This window comes from Vigna umbellata, chromosome 9 (genome assembly GCF_029865625.1).
Source record: "Vigna umbellata cultivar VRB3 chromosome 9, Vumbellata_1.0, whole genome shotgun sequence".
NCBI classification, from domain to species: domain Eukaryota; kingdom Viridiplantae; phylum Streptophyta; class Magnoliopsida; order Fabales; family Fabaceae; genus Vigna; species Vigna umbellata.
This window is the reverse complement of record NC_142173.1, coordinates 26,080,219-26,105,580: the sequence shown is the minus strand read 5'-3', so window position 1 is coordinate 26,105,580 and position 25,362 is coordinate 26,080,219. Positions and strand designations below refer to the sequence as shown.

At 32.8% G+C, this 25,362-nt stretch overlaps 1 protein-coding gene, 1 long non-coding RNA gene and 1 pseudogene across 2 annotated transcripts; 1 reads left to right on the top strand and 2 right to left on the bottom strand.

The window, feature by feature from the left end:
* LOC148193080 (cellulose synthase-like protein H2) lies at positions 1–6,130 on the top strand (annotated as a pseudogene).
* A 1,918-nt stretch (positions 6,131–8,048) lies between these two features.
* LOC148193079 (uncharacterized) lies at positions 8,049–19,630 on the bottom strand. Its single transcript, XM_088099352.1, has 6 exons — positions 19,532–19,630; positions 13,362–15,400; positions 13,011–13,190; positions 12,439–12,710; positions 11,227–11,319; positions 8,049–8,105 (listed from the first exon to the last, which is right to left on the bottom strand). Exons 2-6 carry the CDS (start codon positions 15,376–15,378, stop codon positions 8,049–8,051), a joined length of 2,619 nt encoding a protein of 872 aa, XP_087955478.1. The 5' UTR covers positions 15,379–15,400; positions 19,532–19,630.
* A 3,726-nt stretch (positions 19,631–23,356) lies between these two features.
* Positions 23,357–25,362, bottom strand: LOC148193078 (uncharacterized). The gene is made up of 2 exons (XR_015782363.1): positions 25,319–25,362; positions 23,357–23,683 (listed from the first exon to the last, which is right to left on the bottom strand). It is a non-coding gene; the product is annotated as an uncharacterized LOC148193078 (long non-coding RNA).

Genomic DNA, 25,362 nt, shown 5'->3' with positions numbered 1-25,362 from the left:
ATGCAAAATTTACCTATAAGTAAGTAAGATTGAATTAAACTTTAAATTTACATTTTAATTAATTTTAGGATGAAAATGGTTTTAATAATTTTTATCAATCATTTTTATGAAATTAGTTAAACATTATTTTTAATCAAAGTCTACTTCTAAAAGTCTCAAAGTCTACTTCTAAAAATTTTATTTTTAATCTTTTAACATCTCAACGTTATCATGCATTTTAACTTTTTAAAAAAATTTATTTTTAATTTTAATAAATACCTTTTTATATTTTATTTAAAAATTATGCACCACCTTAATAATAATTAAATTTAAAATTTAAATATTATTTAATACTTTTATATTTTAATAATTATTAAAATATGATTTATGTTATAATAATAGTTATATTAAAAATATAAAAATAAAATAATAAAAATAAAAATAGTAACAATAAAAAAATTATATTAAATAAAATATTTAATATATTTAAATATATAGAATTATATTAAAATATTAAATTAAATTAAATAATTATTAAAATTTAAATAAATAAAAAAATTTTAAAACAATTACTTATCAAATAACAAATAAAATTATATTAAATAAAATATTTAAATATATTAAATTATATTAAAATATTAAATTAAATTAAATAATTATTAAAATTTATATAAAAAGTAAAATTTTAAATATAGTTACTTATCGGATATGGATATTCTTATTGGATATATATCTGATTAACAAATTTTTCAAAATTTTATTTTTTTTAAACTTTAATAATTATTCAATTTAATTTAATATTTAATATAATTTAATGTATTTAAATATATTAAATGTGATTTTAAATATTATTTTTATTTTTATTATTATTATTCTTATTTTAGTTATTATTTTTTATTTTCTTAATAAAATTACTATAAAAATATAAATCATATTTTAATAATTATCAAAATATAAAAATATAATAAATAATATTATAATTTTTTTTAAATTCAATATTTATTAAATTTTAAATAAAAAGTAAAAGTATTAGCATATTTGATGAATTTTAATATCTGATAAATAAGTTTTTTAAAATTTTTATTTTTATTTAAAATTTAATAATTGCTTAATTTATTTTAATACTTTATTATAATTTAATATATTTGATTATATTAAATCAAATTTATTATTATTTTTTATTATTTTATTTTTTATGATTTTAATATAACTATTATTATAATATAAATCATATTTTAGTAATTATTAAAATATAAATTTATATTAAATAATATTTAAATTTTAAATTAAATCAAATTATTATTAAAGTGGTGAAGATTGTTTTTAATAAGAAGAGAAAAAACTGAAAAGTTATTTATTAAAATTAAAAATAAAAGTTTTAAAAAAAATAAGAGGTGCATGAAATGTTAAAAAGTTAAAAGTGGAACGAGGGATGAAATGTTGGAGAAATAGGATGAAACACCCATATCAGAATTGTGTATACCAAACCTAATTGCCTGCTCCAGGAGGTGTACAAACAGAATTGCTTGAGATCTTCTTTAGCAAGCACTGTCCTATTTTTGGCACCATTTTCCATAAACTTACTTTGAGGCAATGCTTAGCATATATGTGCATTATCAACTACTGGGGTCAAAAGCCACTGTTTGAACTGTGCTCTGCATGTCTTCTTTCATATTGCATCATCACCAATTCCAATTTCTTACCCATGGTGAGCTTTTTCAAAATAATGTTAATACAATTTTTAAAGATTATGTGACTTTGTAGTGTAGAACAAAAGTTTACTCATAGAGATGCCAATATGGAATGAGATGTACAGGTCAACCAGATTTTTAGTCTATTAATTTCCAAATCCATTGATGAATAAAATATTGTTTGTATTTTTTTCAATATATAATAAATGTTGATTTTGTATTTTGCTTAATGCAGGACCAAGGAATATGTATTTCCATTGCATTTTTTGTAATTTACAAGATATATACTATATCAGAATATTTATCAGCAGGACTGTCATACAGAGCATGGTGGAACAATGAGAGGATGTCGAGAATAACACGCATGAATGCTGGTTTTTGTGCATTTGTCTGCATCCTACTGAAGTTGTTAAGAATATCTGACACAATATTTGACGTAACAAAGAAAGATGTGTACCTCTTTCAGATGATGTTAGAGATGATAAGGATGCTGGTAGGTTCAACTTTGATGAGTCCTTAATTTTCTTGCCAGGCACTACGATGTTGTTGCTGCAATTGACGATAATGTTGATCAAGGTATTGAGATTGCAACCACTAATGCCAACACATAATGGAAATGGAGTGGGTGAGATTTTTTGTAGTATTTATTTGATAATTTGCCTTTGGCCATTTTTTAGAGATTATTTGAGAAAGGGAAGTATAGAATTCCCTTGTCCTTATGCAAATCAATTATTTTAACATGTTGTTTTATACACTTATGTAAAAGAAGCATGGATGATTAATGGGCGTGGAGACTAAAACTAATGATGTTAGAGTGTTGCTCCCTCTACCACCAAAAAAGTAATAAACTAATAAAAAAAACTTTAACAGATGTGGCCACATCCGTTTAACTAATTATATAAAAATATTAAATTAATAAACAAAAAAAAAACTTGAACGGATGTAGGGACATCCGTTAAGAAATGTGACATATCTGTTGAAGTATTTTTTCTTCAACGGATATTGACATCTGTTGAAGAAAAAATGTGGGGGTGTAGGATATTTTAAAATATAAAGGATAATTTTAGAATTTTTAAAAAATGTGGTCATACAATGAGCAATGTGAAGTGGTGTAGGGAGTAACCCTTTGATTGTTAATTAATATAATCTTGTTACTTACTCTTATATTTATCAAAATGGAATAGCAAGTGTTGTACTCTTTTATTTTAGGAAGTATTTCAATATCCTAAAACAAACAAAACATATACAATACACTTGAAGTATTAAAAAAAAATACATTATAAACATACACAAAACATATATAAAGGAAAAATTGGATTTCAAAATCCGGTGACATTATATTAAAAAGACCTCCCCAGAAGGTAATTTTAATGTAGCTGATTTTTCTTCTTTTACAATTAGTTTTGTTACAGGTAACAGTTGTTCTAGCTAATTGTTCATCATTTTTGAGTGTGATTTCTATGTTATATATAATCGTGTCTAAGGACATATTGGTTGAAATAGATTATTCCTTTTATCAATCAAAACCTCTTCTCGATCAACATCCGATCATTGTTTTGTCGAATTCGGATTTCGACGTCTGGTAATTTTGTTAAACTTTATTTATATAATTTATCATTCTTATTATTGATTTCAATTATAATTTTATATATATATTGTCACACTGATGAAAATAATAATGAAATCAATGGATTAGTGGATTTTTTAAATGCATTATAGCTTTCGAAATTTTTATTTCAATATTCATTAAATTTTAATGATTTATTAATTCTTTCAAATTATAAAATTTTTTAATTAATTTGATATTATTAGTTTTTGAATCTTTTATACAAAATTTTTTTACATGGCTTTTGAAAATTTTAGTTCAATATTTATTAAATTTTAAAGACTTTCCAATCAATTATAAAGGCTTAAACATGACTTTCGAAATTTTTAATTTAATATTTATGAAATTTTAATGATTTATTAAGTCTTTCAAATTATAAAAAAAATTAATTGATTTTTTAAATGATTTATTAAGTTTTATTTTTTTACATCATAAAAAAATAAGTTCATAAAAAAATGATTTGGTAATAAAATGATTTCTTTCACATGCAATATTTGATACAAAAAATTTTGACATGCAATTTTAATAGTTTTTGTAGGACTATTTTTAATTTCGTAAAAAAAAATATTGGTATTTAAAATGCATATGAAAACGTCTTGTCAATATCCAATTTTTCACGTAAAGAATTGACACCACATTCAAAATCATAAGATAATTGGTTAATGGGTCATTACCATTATATGATGTTCTATTTTCTCATTTTACTCAATTTCAGACTTAAATACACACTTTAATTTTCAATAGGGTAACCATCTAAGACTAATAGTGTTGTCTAGTGCACTACACTAGTTGTCTAATGCTTGAAATTGGGTTGTTTGTTACCCAAAACAATTTATAGAAGATATGGTTAGTCAACCCAAAATCCTTAAGAAGTGGACTTTAAGTCTAACTCAATCCTACAAAACTGGCTTGTAAGGTGAGGTTTACACTCACTTATATATTATAAATTGACCTTATTTCTAGTAGATTTGGGACTTCCAACACACCTATGTAACCATAGCTTTGATACATTGTTAAGAAGTTGACTTTAAACCTAATTGAACCCCATAAAACCAACTTATAAGGTGAGGTTTACACCCACTTATATATTATAAATTGGTCTTATCTCGATGTTAAACTTCTAACAATCATATATACAATATTTAAAAAACTGGAGATAAATATAAAAGAAATTTATTGATTTTCAGTTTATTTGCAGTTAATTCTTCATTAGATATCAAATTATTATCATTCACCTAAGTTCCAAACAAAATCAAATTAATCAAACAAACGTCAATAAAGTGATTATCTCTCACATTCCAAGTGTCTACCTTTAATATTTATACTCTTTTACCCTTTAAATTAAGCAAATGAGAAATTATCATAATTAAGTAAACTGACAAAAAAATCTAAATAAAGCCTCTCAACAAGCGTTCAAAGACAACTTCAAGAACAAAAATTACAATTCAAAAAGAATACACAATATAGCACAATCTTGATTATTTTATTAAGCATCTCAAATGTTCCAAGTGTATACTTTTAATATTTATATAAATTTACTTCTTTAATTAAGCAAACTAAGAAATTGTTAGAATTAAACAAACTAACAAGAATTCTAAAATAAATAAATGAATAAATTTTTAAAAAATGGTCATAAGAGAAGAAATCAAAATTTAAAAGGAATAAATTATATTAGCAAACATTGTCACAAAATTAGATAATTGAACATGTAGAACACAAAACTTCAAAATTTACTACAAAACCACTAGAGAATCAACCAAGAATGTTTATCCTTCTATGTATGAAACAAAAGGAAGAATTACAAAAAGAGAAAATAGAAATTATAGTCTAAGTTGTTCTCCCTCAAAGACTATGGATGGTTTTTTATGTAGCTCTTGAGATAATCCTTGCATCTCTAAATCAACACATATTTGATTATACTAAATCTAAATTATCAAACAAATATCTTCATCTTTTGGAACTAGAAACTAAGGGAAGTTTAGATAATTTTTTATATTGTATCTATCTTTTTCTATTTAAGGATATGACTTAATTATTCAAATGGTCCTCAATTTTTAAAAAAGTTTCAATTGTGTCCTAACTTTTAAAAAAGTGTCTTAATTAAATCTTTTAAAAAAAGTTATTAACGATATTAACGACATGTCACATGTCATTATGTGGTTTTTTAATTATTTCTTTGTAAAAGATTTTGTTGCCACGTTCTTAGTATGACATGTGGCACTAGTGCCACATAATAGAGTATTGTCATGTGTTAGTGTCAATACCAAATGTCATTGTCTTGATTTCAATTTAGTCTTTATATATGTCTCTTTAATTCAATTTAGTTTCAAATTTTGACAATATTGTCTCTCTTTGAGACAAAATTTATTGGACCCTTCTATTTTAACGAGTTTTTAACACCATTTTGACAACGCCAGGTGTCACCAGCCCATTGGTTCGTTTTTAATTTACTTTTATTTTTAAAAAGTGACGTCGAAATTGAGTAGGGTTTTAGAAATTTGGGATTCCAAATATACCCCTTACCATGTTTCATCTGAAATCAATGTTCTCTCTTAATCCCCTCGTTCTCTCTCTTGATTTTTTGTTCTCCCTCTTTGTTTTCTCCCCCCCCCCCTCCATTTTCGTTATCTCTGCAAGGTTTGCTCAACGTCGTCTTCTTTGTTCAGGGTATTTTGCAAAATGGGTGACCATGGTCCTTCGAGCAAGGTAAATGTGTTCTCCCTCCATTTTCTTCATTGCTGGTGGACAGAGTCCACCTCGTGCAGAACCCTCCATGAACAGTGGCTTTGTTTCCCCGGGTGGCATGTACGCCAACCAATCTCCAATGAAGACATATGTGAGGGTCGAATCATGAAGGCGTTACAAGAGCAGAGCGCTTAGGACTCCGTACACTGAAAAAGGAGTGCTTAGAATAAAAAACGAGTGATATTTGTATTGATTTGTTAAAAGAAAGTCATACACATTGTACATAGATGAACAATTAGTGTAATGTAACCTATTTTGTTCAATGTTATAAAAGATGCATCTTTGCTTCCATTAAATATTGTTAATGTTAATTGAAATGTTATTCCCTTCGTTGTTGTCATTGTGAAATGAGGTTTTGTTTGGAATGTTAATGAATAAATTGGCCAATTTGATAGAGTAGTCATGTTTGTGATGGAGGAATGAAACAATGTTTGTGAGATGATGAACTTAGCACAAGTGGTGAAGGTTCTGTTGCAAAAAACACAGTGGTAATCACTTACAAGTGGCTTGTAAACGATTACACGAGTAAAATCTAGGTTATGTACAGAAACTTGTACTGCAGGAGCCAGATGTGGTAACCTGGGTGACCATGGACAAAATTTATAACTTTCTTGCATAAGTCCAATGGTTTAAACTTGATTTTGGTGTTTAAGTGTGAGTATAGGCTGGAAAGTGATGTTTGGGCACCCCATGATGGAGGAAAGGAACAATGTTTATGAGATGAGCAACTTAGGTGAAGTCCTGAAACTTGTGCACCAAAAAACACACTTGTAATCGCTTACAACTGGTTGGTAAATGATTACATGAAAAAAATATGGGTTTTGTACAGAAACTTCAACTGCAGGAGCCAGCTGTGGTAACCTGGGCGACCATTGTCAAAATTTGTAACTTTCTTACATAAATGCAGTGGTTTTCACTTTTGGTGTTTAAGTGTGAGTTGAGTGTGGGAAGTCATGTTTGGACACCCCATGATGGAGGAAAGGAACAATGTTTGTGATACTACCAACTTAGGTTGAGTCCTAAAACTTATGCACCAAAAAACACAATTGTAATCGTTTACAATAAGTTGATAAACGGTTACACGAAAAAAATATGGGTTTTGTATATAAACTTCAACTGTAGGAGCCAACTGTGGTAACCTGGGTGACCATTGTCAAAATTTGTAACTTTCTTACATAAGTGCAGTGATTTTCACTTGATTTTGGTGTTTAAGTGTCAGTTGAGTGTGGAAAGTCATGTTTGGGCACCCCATGATGGAAGAAAGGAACAACGTTTGTGATACTACCAACTTAGGTGAAGTCCTGAAACTTGTTCACCAAAAAACACACTTGTAGTTGTAACATCCCAATTATTATAGCATTAAACTATAATAGAGTTCTTACATCAGTGATACAATAAAACAGTTGATAGAAGGAGGAATAACAGTTTTCCTCGTTATTATACAAACCCTCACTCAAATTTCAAACCAAATACAATTCACGCTTAAAACAGAGACTAAAAATATAAGTCTCATTCTTATAACTAAGTTTTCGTCGATCCTCCGTCTAAAGCTTGCTCCACCGACATATCACCAACTTCTGCTCCCATCCACCGGATGATCATCGCCAGACAAAATACATAACACAAAATAACAACCACGCAACAGACAAAGCAAGGGTGAGCTAATGCAACATAAAATGTTATGGTAAATTAAATTAATAACCAAATTTCCAACTTACAAGGTAAATTACTCAATAATACAATAAACATACCATAATCATCGTAGACTCACTCATCCTGATAATCGTATGAATATTGAACTCTTAGCTAGTTCTACACTTACAGTGGTACTTTACTCAGCTACATCCTTCCTACTCTGTCCCCCAAACTGGATCTTCGGATATGGATGCACTTATTCACTAGCTCAAGTATTCTATCCTACTCTGTCCCCCAAATTGGATCTTCGGATATGAATACAACCCCTGAAGCTACATCCTTCCTACTCTGTCCCCCCAAACTGGATCTTCGGATATGGATGCACTTACTTGCTAGCTCAAGTATTCTATCCTACTTTGTCCCCCAAACTGGATCTTCGGATATGAATACTGTAACACCCACATATTTTAAAGGGTATTACTGATAGTAGAGACTAAATTAATTTGATATCTCATATAAACAATCAAACTTTATTTCAATTACTCCAAAGTACAATACCAAACTTACAAACTTTAAACAATATAGTCTTCACCATTGAAATTTCAACTTATAAGTTTTACACAACATAATCTTCCCAATACAAATTTATTCTTTTTACAAAAATCCCTGAAAGTTTTTCCCCGCATCTCTCTCATCTCTAAGCTTTTTCAACCGCATCTGCAACATTATCTAATCACATATAACATGAGTTATATGATCATAGTACAAACAAATAAGGGTAAGCCAACCATATCATAAAATCATTAAACTTGTAATAAAAATATTATAATCATGTATTTCTGCAATTGATAAAATATCATTATTCCGATGTCATTAATTCATCATTATCAAAATCATCTTTCTCATTTCCATAAATCTTACAAGTGTACCATGCTTACTCATGAAGCCTTATGGTCAGACCCTCTCTACCTGCTTCCTTAAGCCTCACTTATATACTATGTCTTACTTTCTGAAGCCTTATGGTCAGACCCCTCTCTGCCTGCTTCTATAAAACTTACGAATCATATGTTTATGTCAAAGCCTTATGGTCAGACCACTTTCTGCCTGCTTTCATAAACCTCAGGTGTTACTTTGCTCATACCAAACTCTCATGGTATAACTCGAACATACTACTCCCGGTAGTAAACATCATTTCGTAAGTAATGATTTCTCATATCCACTCCAACATTTCATAAAAACCAACAATTCATACCCTCTTATCCACCTAACTCAATCATGTTCATTCTTTAATCATGAATTCATAATAACCCGTTTTGGTATCAATAAATTAAACATATTGCTAGATATCATGCTTCATATTATAAACTCATTTTGCCCATAACGAGTATAACTCAACATATTTTCATCAAACAAAGATCATGGATCAACCAAAATACATCAACATATCTTAGGAACTACATATTAAAGTTTGGGCTCAATGTAATGATAAATAAAATATATATGAAATTTTTACCATGATAATATTATGCATCTACAATCAACTTGTTTTATTTTATTTTCATCCTAGTAGAGATTTTTCTTTACCCCAATTGGTCACCGGAGAGGGCCCAGATGTCTGAACGCATCAAACTCACCTTCGACGCCAGCACATATGACTAGTCACAACTGACTGGACCAGGCCAGGGCTGCTCTATGATCAGGGATGTGTCAACTCAGGTTTTTAAGGTTCCTCTATCCCACCAATAAAGAAAGGCCCTCAATAATTAACAATTAATTTATTTAAATTATCTACCATATTCTCTTATGCTCTAAATTTGAAATGCCAAATTTTAATGTGTTCACTTCCTCTCATAGCAACCTCAAACAATATCTATACATCTATTTAATATCCATATATAAGCTATTTCAGAACCCTTACTTCAGACCTTCCAACAAGATCAATTTCATCCAACAAACTCATTCAAAACAGATTAAATTCATCACATCACAACATGTACAACTTCACAGTTTTAGTTATCATACCCAATATAATAAAAGTCATAAAATAGTTTCACAAGAGCACACCAGTTCAACATTCATATGCAAATATTTTATAAAATAGATTCATACAAAAATAATTAGCTCCCATTACCATCAAAATAATATTAATATAAAAATTTAGGGGAATCAAGAAGTTGAATCTGGCAGAGCCGGTTAGACAACTTCTCATCCTTCCAGAAAGATGCAATAAAAAAAATAGATAAAACAATGAAATTTTTGGGGAAACAAGAAGTTGAATCTGGCAGAGCCGGTTAGACAACTTCTAATCCATCCAAAAATACAATATAATTAAATAACAAGAACGATAACATGTCTGGGGAAACAAGAAGTTGAATCTGGCAGAGCCGGTTAGACAACTTCTAATCCTTCCAAAAATGCAATAAAATAAATAAGTAAAGCAATAAATAGTTTGGGGAAACAAGAAGTTGAATCTGGCAGAGCCGGTTAGACAACTTCTAATCCTTCCAAAATACAATAAAAATAAATAAGGAAAGCAATAAAATGTTTGGGGAAACAAGAAATTGAATCTGGCAGAGCCGGTTAGACAATTTCTAATCCTTCCAAAATACAAAAAAATAAACAACTAATAACATACAAATGGCATAACATAATCAACATCACATTTTACAACTATCACACTTGGATATCATCACAGAAGCATACTCTTATTTAAATTTCAAGATCATACAGAAACAAAATACTCCATATTCAAGATTTAAGATCAGACAAAAGCAGAATATAGCATATTCCAGACTCAAGATAATACAAAAGGAAATACTCAAAGTTAGCTCCCCTTACCTCTATTCCAGACTTAGTTTCCTCTTCTCAAACCGTTCTCCGGAAACTTCCAGAATTTTCCCTCTTCAATTAGAATTTCCTCCAACTCTCTTCTCTCACAATTTCTCTAGAATTTTGGTGCCCCTCTTCAGCCTCCCCCCCTTGGCTATTTATAGCCAAAAAATTTTACTATTCATTTTTACTATTCATTTTTACTATTCACTTTTACTATTCATTTTTACTATTCAAAAATTATTTTTTATTCACCATTCTTATCTCTGAATGATTAATTCTACGTGGAGTGTTCTCTTCCACAATTTATTTTAATATATTTTTTTTTAACTATTCACTATTCACTATTTACTATTTACTATTTACTATTTACTATTTACTATTTACTATTTACTATTCACTATTCACTTTTCTTAAAAAAATCCTAAATAAGTTATCAAAAATTTGAAGCACTCCCTCTAGAATTACTATAATTTTATATCCAAAAATTTACATTTTTCTATCCATTAAAATTATTATTACTAATAAAATGCTAAAAGTTACTATTATAAATATATATATATTTTTTTTTTCATGGGTCTTACATTCTCCCCAACAACAATTATTTTCGCCCTCGAAAATTATCTATTTAACAAAAGACTTTTTAACAAAAGACTACTTACAAAAGAGATATGGATATTCCTTTATCATAAATTCTTCCAGTTCCCAAGTCATTTCCTGTGTGTCTTCATCCCAAAGTACCTTTACCGTGCGAATATCCTTTCCTCTTAGCTTTTTCATTTGAACATCTAGTATACGCACTGGTCCAATGTCCATTGTTAAATTTTCCTTGACCTGGATTTCATCAACTTCTAACACATGCTTTGGATCTGGAATATACTTCCTCAGTTGGGATACATGAAAAACGTTATGCAATTTTGCCAATCGAGGTGGTAATGCTATCTCATAAGCCACTGGCCCAATCTTTTTGAGAATTTGATACGGTCCGAGAAATTTTGGTGTCAGTTTCCTCATCTTGATAGCTCTCCCGACTCCTGTAGTTGGTGTTACTCGTAAGAATACGTGATCTCCTTCTTCAAATTCTAACGGTCTTCTTCTTTTGTCGGCATATGACTTTTGTCTACTTTGAGTTGCTTTCATCCGATCTTGGATTAATTTTATTTTTTCTGTGGTTCGCTGTAATAGCTCGGGTCCCACTGTCAGTGCTTCCCCATCTTGAAACCAACACAACGGGGTTCTACATCTTCTTCCATATAAAGCTTCATATGGTGGCATACCAATACTGGAATGATAACTGTTGTTGTAAGTAAATTCTACTAATGGTAGTATCTCATTCCAACTTCCAAGATGATCTAATACACAAGTTCTTAGCAAATCCTCCAAAGACTGAATAGTCCTTTCTGTTTGACCATCAGTCTGAGGGTGATAAGCCGAACTCATCCTCAACTGTGTTCCCAGAGCCTTCTGTAGCGTCTGCCAAAACCTTGAAGTAAACCTTGGATCTCTGTCTGACACAATGCTTGTAGGTATGCCATGCAACCTCACTACTTCCCCGATGTATAACTCCGTCAGCTTTTCTAGTGACATATGTTGATTAATGGGCAAAAAGTGAGCGCTCTTGGTTAGTCTATCAACGATAACCCAGATAGAATCGTGACCTTTTGATGATTTTGGTAAATGTGTTACAAAGTCCATCGAGATACTATCCCACTTCCATTGAGGAATGTCTAACTGTCGTAACATCCCTCCCGGTTTTTGATGCTCCACTTTTGCCTTTTGACACACCAAGCAGGCTGCTACAAACTCGGCCACATCCCTCTTCATTCCATTCCACCAAAATGACTCTTTCAGGTCCTTATACATCTTAGTCATACCTGGATGTATGCTAAGACGACTTTTATGGCCTTCATCCAAAATTAAATGTTTCAATTCACTCTTTGCAGGTATACACACTCTGTTCTTAAATCGAAGAATGCCATCTTTACTTAGAACGAACTCCTTGGCTTGATCGGTGTCCAACAACCTGATCTTTTGCTGCAACTCTTGATCCATTGACTGCTCAACCTTCACTTGTTCTAAGAAGTCACTAGTGATTACTAAATGACCACACCATATATGATCTCGGGTTAACTGCAACCCCAAGTTCATATCACGTAACTTTTCTAACAGTTCTAATTCCTTCACCATCAGTGTTGTTATCTGAGCTTGTCTCCTACTCAATGCATCTGCCACCACATTGGCTTTTCCTGGGTGATATAAAAGCTCGAAGTCATAGTCCTTCATATATTCCATCCATCTTCTTTGTCGCATGTTCAGCTCCTTTTGATCGAACAAATACTTTAGACTCTTATGGTCACTAAAAACTTGGAAACTTGCCCCATAGAGGTAGTGTCTCCATGTCTTTAATGCAAATACTACTGCTGCAAGTTCTATGTCATGCGTTGGGTAGTTCTTCTCATGCGCCTTTAGCTGCCTAGATGCATAAGCTACAGGTCTCCTTCCTTGCATTAGGACGCACCCCAAACCTTGATATGACGCATCACAGTACACCTCAAAAGATTTGTTGGAGTCTGGAATGATTAATACTGGTGCTGACGTTAGCCGTTGCTTCATATCTTCAAAACTGGCTTCGCACTTGTCAGTCCACAGGAATGGTTGATCTTTACGAGTTAACTGAGTTAGAGGGCCTACAATCTTGGAAAACCCTTCGACAAAACGTCGGTAATAACCGGCTAATCCTACAAAACTTCGTACTTCAGTTACAGTTTTCGGCCTCTCCCACTTTAGCACAGCTTCCACTTTTGCTGGATCCACTGAGATTCCTTGAGCAGAAATCACATGACCCAAAAAATTTACTTTCTCTATCCAGAACTCACACTTTGACAGTTTCCCATACAATTGATGTTTTCTCAAAATTTCCAATGCCATCCTCAAGTGTTCTGCATGCTTTTCCTTATTCTCTGAATAGATAAGAATATCGTCTATAAATACTACCACGAACTTATCTAAACATGACCGAAATATCCTGTTCATGTAGTCCATAAAAATCGCTGGAGCATTCGTCACGCCAAACGGCATTACTACGTACTCAAAGTGTCCGTAGCGAGATCTGAAAGCCGTCTTTTGTACATCTTCCGTCTTGACAAGAATCTGATGGTACCCAGATCTGAGATCAATTTTCGAAAACACCTCTGCTCCCCTCAACTGATCTAATAGATCATCGATTCTTGGCAAAGGATATTTGTTCTTTATTGTAACCTTGTTCAACTGTCGATAATCCACGCACAACCTTGAACTTCCATCCTTCTTCTTCACCAGCAATACAGGAGCTCCCCATGGAGACACACTTGGACGAATAAACTTCTTCTCCAACAGATCTTCGATTTGCTTTTTCAACTCTGCTAGTTCGGCAGGAGCCATTCTGTATGGAGCCATAGAAACCGGGCCAGCTCCGGGCACTAGATCTATTGTGAAATCGATCTCTCGACTAGGTGGTAAACCTGGTACTTCTTCTGGAAAAACATCAACATATTCTTCTACCACAGGTATTCCGATGATTTGTTCTTCAGTATTCTCTCTTTTCTCCTGAGCTAACACCACATAGCAGGTAGCTCCATCTTTGATATCTTTCGCAACGACTCGAGTTGAGCCTAGTTCTAAATCGTTCAAATTTAGAAACTCTATCTTTTGTTTCCCGCAGTCAATAAGAACGTGATTGGCAGTCAACCAATCCATTCCCAAAATAATGTCTAGATTTTGAAGGGGTAAGCAGATCAAGTTCACTTTGAACTTGCGTCCTGCAATTTGGATCGGGCATCCGACACAGACTGAACTGGTCGCAACTGGTCCCGATGCTGGTGTAGAAACTACTAATTCACACCCTAGATCATGCATCGATAATCCGAGTCTTTCTAAACATGCTAGGGATATAAAGGAGTGTGTGGCTCCAGAGTCAAACAAAACATATACGGATTCTCCTAACAACATACAGGTGTGTAAGATTAATGTACCTGGCTTAGTAGCCTCTTCTACAGACATTGCGAATACTCTTCCTGTTGCCCGGGGCTTTACTTCAGCAGAATCTTGTTGTTGTGGTTCACCCACTTTCTTTTTCTTTGGACAGACATTAGCAAAGTGTCCCGGATCATTGCAGATGAAACATCTCTTCCCTTCAACTCTTTCCCCAATAAGTTTAGGGCAGTCACGTCTGAAATGTGCCCCTCCACACTCAAAACACTTCACTGTTCCTCGATATGATAATTGTGGTTTTTCATAAGGTTTCTTGTTGAATTTCATTGAAGATTCTCCCTTTGCAAGTCTGGAAACTCTACTTGGATCAAACTCCAACAATTCTATCATCCTGGCTTTCTCTACCAATGTTGGAAACTCTTGTATTTCCAATGGCATAAGTACCTTCTTCAGTTCATGCCTTAGTCCTCCCTCGAATTTTCGACATCTCCATTCTTCTGTGATATTCTGAGTATAAAACCTCGAGAGATAATTAAATTTTACTACGTACTCTTGTACTGATAACCTTCTTTGTTGTAAGGTCAGAAACTCCGCCTCCCTTGCAAATTTTGCACTGTTTGGAAAATATTTTTCCAAGAACCTTATCTTAAAGTTCTCCCAATTCACAGCCTCACCACGAACCGTCATCAACTGTTGCATACTTTCCCACCAATATTCAGCCTCACCCACCAAAAGAAATGATGCATAAGTTAATTTTTGTTCTTCTGAGCAAGTTATTACCCGAAAAATCTTCTCGTTCTGCCTTAGCCAAGAGTCAGCCTCATCAGGAGTAGCCTCCCCATTAAATTTAGTTGGATCATGCCTTAAGAAGTCATTCAAGCTAGAATGATTTTGAGGTACTTGATCAACTTGTTGTTGCTGCATCTTTGTCGAGTTTAAACGATTTCTTCAAAAAGATAACAATACAATTTAGCATATGATATCAATTTCCTCCAATAGTCATTTTCATCATAACCATTAATAGTTTTACTAAGAATAATAATTTCACTCCCCATAGTCCCAAAATACTTTCGAAAACCATTGCTCTGATACCATAATGTAACACCCACATATTTTAAAGGGTATTACTGATAGTAGAGACTAAATTAATTTGATATCTCATATAAACAATCAAACTTTATTTCAATTACTCCAAAGTACAATACCAAACTTACAAACTTTAAACAATATAGTCTTCACCATTGAAATTTCAACTTATAAGTTTTACACAACATAATCTTCCCAATACAAATTTATTCTTTTTACAAAAATCCCTGAAAGTTTTTCCCCGCATCTCTCTCATCTCTAAGCTTTTTCAACCGCATCTGCAACATTATCTAATCACATATAACATGAGTTATATGATCATAGTACAAACAAATAAGGGTAAGCCAACCATATCATAAAATCATTAAACTTGTAATAAAAATATTATAATCATGTATTTCTGCAATTGATAAAATATCATTATTCCGATGTCATTAATTCATCATTATCAAAATCATCTTTCTCATTTCCATAAATCTTACAAGTGTACCATGCTTACTCATGAAGCCTTATGGTCAGACCCTCTCTACCTGCTTCCTTAAGCCTCACTTATATACTATGTCTTACTTTCTGAAGCCTTATGGTCAGACCCCTCTCTGCCTGCTTCTATAAAACTTACGAATCATATGTTTATGTCAAAGCCTTATGGTCAGACCACTTTCTGCCTGCTTTCATAAACCTCAGGTGTTACTTTGCTCATACCAAACTCTCATGGTATAACTCGAACATACTACTCCCGGTAGTAAACATCATTTCGTAAGTAATGATTTCTCATATCCACTCCAACATTTCATAAAAACCAACAATTCATACCCTCTTATCCACCTAACTCAATCATGTTCATTCTTTAATCATGAATTCATAATAACCCGTTTTGGTATCAATAAATTAAACATATTGCTAGATATCATGCTTCATATTATAAACTCATTTTGCCCATAACGAGTATAACTCAACATATTTTCATCAAACAAAGATCATGGATCAACCAAAATACATCAACATATCTTAGGAACTACATATTAAAGTTTGGGCTCAATGTAATGATAAATAAAATATATATGAAATTTTTACCATGATAATATTATGCATCTACAATCAACTTGTTTTATTTTATTTTCATCCTAGTAGAGATTTTTCTTTACCCCAATTGGTCACCGGAGAGGGCCCAGATGTCTGAACGCATCAAACTCACCTTCGACGCCAGCACATATGACTAGTCACAACTGACTGGACCAGGCCAGGGCTGCTCTATGATCAGGGATGTGTCAACTCAGGTTTTTAAGGTTCCTCTATCCCACCAATAAAGAAAGGCCCTCAATAATTAACAATTAATTTATTTAAATTATCTACCATATTCTCTTATGCTCTAAATTTGAAATGCCAAATTTTAATGTGTTCACTTCCTCTCATAGCAACCTCAAACAATATCTATACATCTATTTAATATCCATATATAAGCTATTTCAGAACCCTTACTTCAGACCTTCCAACAAGATCAATTTCATCCAACAAACTCATTCAAAACAGATTAAATTCATCACATCACAACATGTACAACTTCACAGTTTTAGTTATCATACCCAATATAATAAAAGTCATAAAATAGTTTCACAAGAGCACACCAGTTCAACATTCATATGCAAATATTTTATAAAATAGATTCATACAAAAATAATTAGCTCCCATTACCATCAAAATAATATTAATATAAAAATTTAGGGGAATCAAGAAGTTGAATCTGGCAGAGCCGGTTAGACAACTTCTCATCCTTCCAGAAAGATGCAATAAAAAAAATAGATAAAACAATGAAATTTTTGGGGAAACAAGAAGTTGAATCTGGCAGAGCCGGTTAGACAACTTCTAATCCATCCAAAAATACAATATAATTAAATAACAAGAACGATAACATGTCTGGGGAAACAAGAAGTTGAATCTGGCAGAGCCGGTTAGACAACTTCTAATCCTTCCAAAAATGCAATAAAATAAATAAGTAAAGCAATAAATAGTTTGGGGAAACAAGAAGTTGAATCTGGCAGAGCCGGTTAGACAACTTCTAATCCTTCCAAAATACAATAAAAATAAATAAGGAAAGCAATAAAATGTTTGGGGAAACAAGAAATTGAATCTGGCAGAGCCGGTTAGACAATTTCTAATCCTTCCAAAATACAAAAAAATAAACAACTAATAACATACAAATGGCATAACATAATCAACATCACATTTTACAACTATCACACTTGGATATCATCACAGAAGCATACTCTTATTTAAATTTCAAGATCATACAGAAACAAAATACTCCATATTCAAGATTTAAGATCAGACAAAAGCAGAATATAGCATATTCCAGACTCAAGATAATACAAAAGGAAATACTCAAAGTTAGCTCCCCTTACCTCTATTCCAGACTTAGTTTCCTCTTCTCAAACCGTTCTCCGGAAACTTCCAGAATTTTCCCTCTTCAATTAGAATTTCCTCCAACTCTCTTCTCTCACAATTTCTCTAGAATTTTGGTGCCCCTCTTCAGCCTCCCCCCCTTGGCTATTTATAGCCAAAAAATTTTACTATTCATTTTTACTATTCATTTTTACTATTCACTTTTACTATTCATTTTTACTATTCAAAAATTATTTTTTATTCACCATTCTTATCTCTGAATGATTAATTCTACGTGGAGTGTTCTCTTCCACAATTTATTTTAATATATTTTTTTTTAACTATTCACTATTCACTATTTACTATTTACTATTTACTATTTACTATTTACTATTTACTATTTACTATTCACTATTCACTTTTCTTAAAAAAATCCTAAATAAGTTATCAAAAATTTGAAGCACTCCCTCTAGAATTACTATAATTTTATATCCAAAAATTTACATTTTTCTATCCATTAAAATTATTATTACTAATAAAATGCTAAAAGTTACTATTATAAATATATATATATTTTTTTTTTCATGGGTCTTACAAATACAACCACTGAAGCTACATCCTTCCTACTCTGTCCACCTCACTGTAGATCTTCGGTAAGGATTTCCCACTCTCCACCACATAGCTTTCTCTCTAAGTGAGATCGAGACTATTGAGAGCATAAGAATGAACCCCTAAATCGGAGTTCCTATATTCATACGTACGGTACTTGACACAAAATCAACAAGGAGTTCCTTCTTGGAACTCTATTCCACACTTTCCATTCATAAATACACATGTCAACATATTATCATTTTTAGTCATATCTCAAGAAAATAACTCTTACATACTCAGACATTTCACATCCTTACAGAAACATCACTTATTAACACATAACTCTTTATGGTTTATTAATTCGAATCCTTAAGTAGTTCAAACAGCTTGAATACCCTCACCAATGGCTCCGGAAGGGTCAAAAACCCCCATATCGACCTAAAGAACGTCCAAAACGGACATCCAGAACTCCCAAAACGTCAAAAACATCAAAAACACTAAATTTGTCACGCATAACTCACTCCAGCGAGTTGGCTCATTCGCTCAAGCGAATCTACTATTCCAAAATCACAAAAATTCACTTCTCGGCTATACCGACTATTCCTTTCATCATACAGACTTTCTAGACGTCCAAAAACTACTCTCCGATCAACAACCCATATTCATCCAAAGCTTATAAACATCTAAACTAAACATATAAATAAAAGGCAGCGGATAAATAGTACAATCCAAAATTTCATATCAAAAACCTAGTCTCCTTTTAAATCCATAAACAGATTCAAAATCTTCGATCTATACGTATACCTAAAAACTTCCACCGATTCAAAATACTGAATACGAACAATATCTCTTCAAAATCATCAAAACAGAAGCATATCCCAATTTCAAACTGTACATCAATTCAAAAGATACAACAGAAGTAGAATTTCATTCTAAAATCATAAAGAGAATCAAAATCTTAAACATATACCAAATTTAAGATCATACAGAAACAAAAAGACTCAAGGTTAGCTCCCCTTACGGTTTTCTCCTTAGCTAGCCTTTCGAAAAAACTTTGCGAACGTTCCCCCGACTCAAATCACAACTCTAAAGTCCCTATGCTCCAAAACCTTCGTACTCTAGCCTCTGGTTCAACTTAGGAACCATTCCAGCCCCTGGGACGTCCTTAAATAGCCAAAAATTTGGCCAAAAACGCGTTTAAACAGTCAAAAACGCGTCAAAAACGTGTCCACTCACTCGGACAACTTTGTCAGTCTGGTTGAACCCCTTCCCGATGTCGGAATTACACGTATGAGTACTTAAATCGAAGCTATTCGAGTCTACTTTCTAATGGAGAAAGAATTAACTCAATATCTAATTTATAAAAAAAATTATAATTGAAATACTAAACCTTGTCAAAGTCGATAACATTGTATTTTGTATTATACTTCGTACTTTTGTTGCAACTTGTTACATCTTGAGTTTCTTAGTATTCTAATGACCCAAAACTTACTTTTTCTTCTAATTTTCAGGGTCTTACAGTAATCGTTTACAACTGGTTGGTAAACAATTACACGAAAAAAATTTGGGTTTTTTACAGAAACTTCAACTGCAGGAGCCAACTGTGGTAAGTTGGGTGACCATTGTCAAAATTTGTAACTTTCTTACATAAGTGCAGTGGTTTTCACTTGATTTTGGTGTTTAAGTGTGAGTTGAGTGTGGGAAGTCATGTTTGGGCACCCCATGATGGAGGAAAGGAACAATGTTTGTGATACTACCAACTTAGGTGAAGTCTTGGAACTTGTGCACCAAAAAACACACTTGTAATCGTTTACAACTGGTTGGTAAACGATTACACGAACAAAATCATGGTTTTGTACATAAACTTTAACTGTAGGAGCTAGTTGTGGTAATCTGGGAGACCATTGTCAAAATTTGTAACTCTTACATAAGTGCATTGGTTTTTACTTGATTTTGGTGTTTAAGTGCGAGTTGAGTGTGGGAAGTCATGTTTGGGCACCCCATGATGAAGGAAAGGAACAATGTTTATGAGATGAGCAACTTAGGTGAAGTCTTGAAACTTGTGCACCAAAAAACACACTTGTAATTGTTTACAACTATGTGGTAAACATTTACACGAACAAAAGCTGGTTTTTGTACAGAAACTTGTACTGCAAGAGCCAGCTGTGGTAACGTGGGTGACCATGGTCAAAATTTTAATTTTTTTGACATAAATCCAATGGTTTTCACTCGATTTTATTGTTAAAAAGTCCATTACACACGAGGTTATCTAACTTGGTATATTCATTTAAGTATTTGTCATAAATAATTCACAAAAGCTTCATGTAAACATTGATGATGAAAACTTTAAATATCCATAAAGCACTTTAGTATTAAAAACATTACAATATTGAAGTAGTAACACAATAATCCATGAATGTTTCTAATGAAAGTAATTAACTATAAACAACCAATTCTAACTACCAGGTTCGTTATCAAAGTCGTTGCGCAAGTGTTATAGCTGTTCCTCAACGTTCCCAACTCGCGATTCCAGCGCGTCAAATTTTGTTCCCATGGTCGTGTCCATGTTTTCAAATCACGTTTCGAAGGCGTCAAATCTTGTACCAACAAAGGTCTGCAGTTGTTCGATGCGGTTGATGACATCATTTAGTGTTGTAGAAGAACTGGCTTATTAATTATCCTCGTATTGTCCGCCTTCAAGCTGTTCATTGGGGACGTTTTCTTTGGGAACTCACACTCCCTCATGATTTTGCACATAACCAAATGAGCCTATAACTTTAAATCATATCCTTTGTTTCATCTTACATTTCCTTTTTGGGCTGCCATTGGACCTGTAGTTATAAGATAAACAAAATAACAATGGTCGAGAAGATGATTAGGGTTTGCGCAACACGAAAACGCCAATGCTGGAGAAGATGATTAGGGTTCTCACAGTTCTACTTACCAAAAAACATCACGACAGCGAGAAGGCACAATACCAATGCTGGACAGGGACGTCGAAGACGACTTCAATGTTGCACAAGACGGACGTCCAAGATAGCGAGAAGGCACAATATCAACGATCTAGTAAAAGGTGAGGCTTTAGGGTTTGAACACGAGAGACATGAGAGAACGAGAAAGATGAGAGAACGAGAGAGATAAGAGAACGAGAAAGATGAGAGAATGAGAGAACGCGAGATATGAGAAAGCGAAACTGCGAATGAAAGAAGAATAGGGAAAGTGCGAAACAAAATTTCATATTTTTTCCTTCCCATAATACCCTCGCCTAATTAATTGTATATACATTTGTTTTTCAAATTCAGCCAATCGACAACTGTTAGTTTCTTTGGCAAGTGCACCAAATCGTTCAAGTAATAAACCATGGTAAGACCAGGTATTGTTTTCCCAAGAGACTCGTAATACTAGAAAATTGTGCGATTAACAACTCATCTACACTCAAGAACAACTCATCATTTAAGAATATGTGCAAAAAGATAAATTCACAAGTAATTACAAGGTTGGACTTTGGTATTGAAGGCACTTGGAAATGGAAAAGACTAGAAATGGTATGAAATGACATTGTTAAGGTTAGTTTTCACCAATACACTCTTGTGTATAACCAATTTCATCTCCTCTCTATCAATTTACTAAAGTCAATCCACTAAAACACTCTAGCCCTAATCCCTTAGGTGAAAGAGCCTAGGTTTTCCTTATCAAACTCCAATCCCTTGGACAATCTAACAAGCAAACCCGCATTAAGAACTAGGATCTAAGACAACATGTGAATCATATCTCATCCCTGGCTCAATGACCCACAAGGACTCTTGTTTCAGTTCAAGATTTCATATCACATCCCTAGCTCAATGAAACCCCAAAATCAAGTCATGAACGTCCCCATTACATGCAAGCTTTAAGATCGGAAACAAGAATACTAGTAATAGATAGAAAAGGCATTTATAAATACGAAACAATCATTCATTACACAAGAGTTCATAGGCTACATCTAACCCTAACAAGATGAATATGGTTCTCCATTTCCAAGGAGAACCCTAAAGCTTACAAACATGGAAGATGGAAGAAGAAGGAGACCCAAAGGAAGAGGAGGAGATGTTCCCACAAGCTCCTCGCGCCCTCCATGAGCTCCAAACGTGAAATCGCGCCTCCAAAGAACCAAAGACCCTTTTTCTTTCTGCCTCGTGAGTATATATACTTCCCGAATTCTCGCTTAAGCTAAATTATTCTCGCTTAAGCAAAAATGACTTTTTAATCAATGACTTCCTGGATCACCGAGGCTCTTCAATGTAATGGAGGATCTTCCTAACATCGAAATAGATCAAAAAACAAGGGATTAGAGTATTATTTACATAATGTAGCTCAAAATATAGATAAATACTAAAACTAAATAAAAGAGAGGATTTAAGCAATTAATAAGCTAAAAAAGAGTTGATTTTGCTACTAAAATTATGCTTAAATAATGATAAGAATTAGCATTATCAACAACCGCCACGTGGCATTGTCAAATTGTTGGCAAATAAAGGTTGTTAAAGAAACGTTTTCGAAATTTATTATGTATATAAATGTTATATGTATATTTTTATTAAAAAATGACTTTTTAAGGTATTACATTATTAAGCCATGTTTTGTTAATAATGACTTTAATTGCTAAATTTTAATATAGATATTACTACAACATTTATACAAATAATAAATTTGATCCAAATTAAAAATGGACCAAATTATTCTAATGAAAAAACATGGATTAATAATATATTAGCTTTAAATACCTTTTTTTAAATTATTTATATTTAATTATGTAACATCCCAAAATATAGTAATACCATAATTAAGAATTAATTACAATTAACAGTGAACAGTAAACAGTCTTAATATTAACAGGAAACCAAGGTTCAAAGCCTAACGGCTGGTGTACAAATAACGAGCGTATCCAAGTGCAGAGAAAATAAAGCAGAACAACTTAAGGTTTCAGAGTTACAAATTACAGCTCAAAATAATGAGCACTAATAACGAACGGTTTTACAAGATGATAACCGAACGTCCCAAAATGAGCTAATATATATATATACAGTACTAAACTAACGAGCGCTCTAAGGCTCGGCTTTAACTTCAACTTCCACCAGATTTGCATCCTCCAAATTTTCTTCTTCCAGCATGACTTCAAGGGATGCATCACCATCTGCTCACATCCACAACGGATGATCATTGCATTTTGACAAGACGAAAGCACATGGACAGTAGACAACACAAATGGAAAACGCAAGGGTAAGCTTATACTGTTTAATTAATACAACACACATACAGTTCGTAATTCGATTCACACATACATCAAGTAACTTAATCATGTAATTTAACATAGAAAGATATATAAGACAGACCGTCCGGACTGTATGAACCATGTAGTTATAGGCGTCCTTGCACCCAAGTGGTGTAGTAGCCGGGATATACCTAATCAGCTTCCACTTGAGGTAAATCCTTCGCCCCTGCTAAGTGAGGGATACGAAAGACCTCCTGCCATTCCCACACATGACTACCCCCTTCTACGTGAAGATGAGCATCACGGAATATCAGGATGGACCAAGCCAGCATTAACTAACCACAGTCATACTTTACCAATTCAATATTCAATCATATAAGAGACGTTCCTCCCTGGAACGCTCATCCAATATCCATAATCATAGATTCAATCCATATAGTGTTCACACTATAATTCAATATGATGTAACATCAATTTCATCTTTAACTGCAAGAGAATAACAGAACGAACGTACAGTCCACTGAACACTCAGGACGAACGTCCAAATAACTTCACTGGATACTCAGGAAAAATACTTAGAACGAACGTAATTTCTGTGGATTCTGTTAAATGAACCGACTCGACTTGAAGTGTACTGGTACTTAGAAAATAATCATGATAGAAACTTGAACCAGATTTAATGTACAAAGGAGGGTCAAGAACACTTAGAATTATTTTTCAAGAGATTTACATATGAATCCAATTCCAGGAATGGAACGAACGCAAAGAAAAATGAATATTTAAATACTTTGAACGAACGCTATTTTATCAATTGAATATTCACTTAGTACGAACGCGAGGTAAGAGACCTAGCGAGATTCAGAACGGACGCTCGTGATAAGACCGAGCGCTTATTGAAAATGAACGCTCGACATAAGGACGAGCGCTATCAAAGACGAACGTTCAACATAAGGCCGAACGCTAATTAGGACGAACGCCTCGGTATAAGACCGAGCGTTACTTATTCATAAAGATTTAAATATTTAAATATTGCTGAGCTAGACGAACGCTCAGACATTCAATTTGGGACGCTCGTTCATGAGCAGAATTCCTTCCAAATGAAAGAATCCCAATCTAAGTTACTTTACTGAAATGCCGAACGGTTTAAGACCGTACAGGGACGAACGTCATTTATCAGTGGGAAAGAATGAAATTTCAGATTTCTCAACCTTAGCAAAATTTTCCAGATTTCCAATTTATAACTTTATAACTTTCATTCCAGATTTAATTCACCTTAAACATCATCATCATACAGATTTCAACATTTGAATCATTCCAACTATACAATCACCATACTCCATTTATACATGATCAGATCAACATGCATTTAATCAAAATCAAAAACAACATATATAATACATACAAGCAGTATTTGTTCATGACAGATTAAACCAACATCAGAAATCATATCAGATATCAGTAACCGTTCCTAACAGCTCCAACATCAGACTTTACATACATGCAACTCATATCACAAAAAATCAAGCAGTATGAATTAAACTTATAAGCTTCCCTTACCTGATCTAGCAGTGCACTTCCAAAATGCTTAGAGTTTCTCTCGT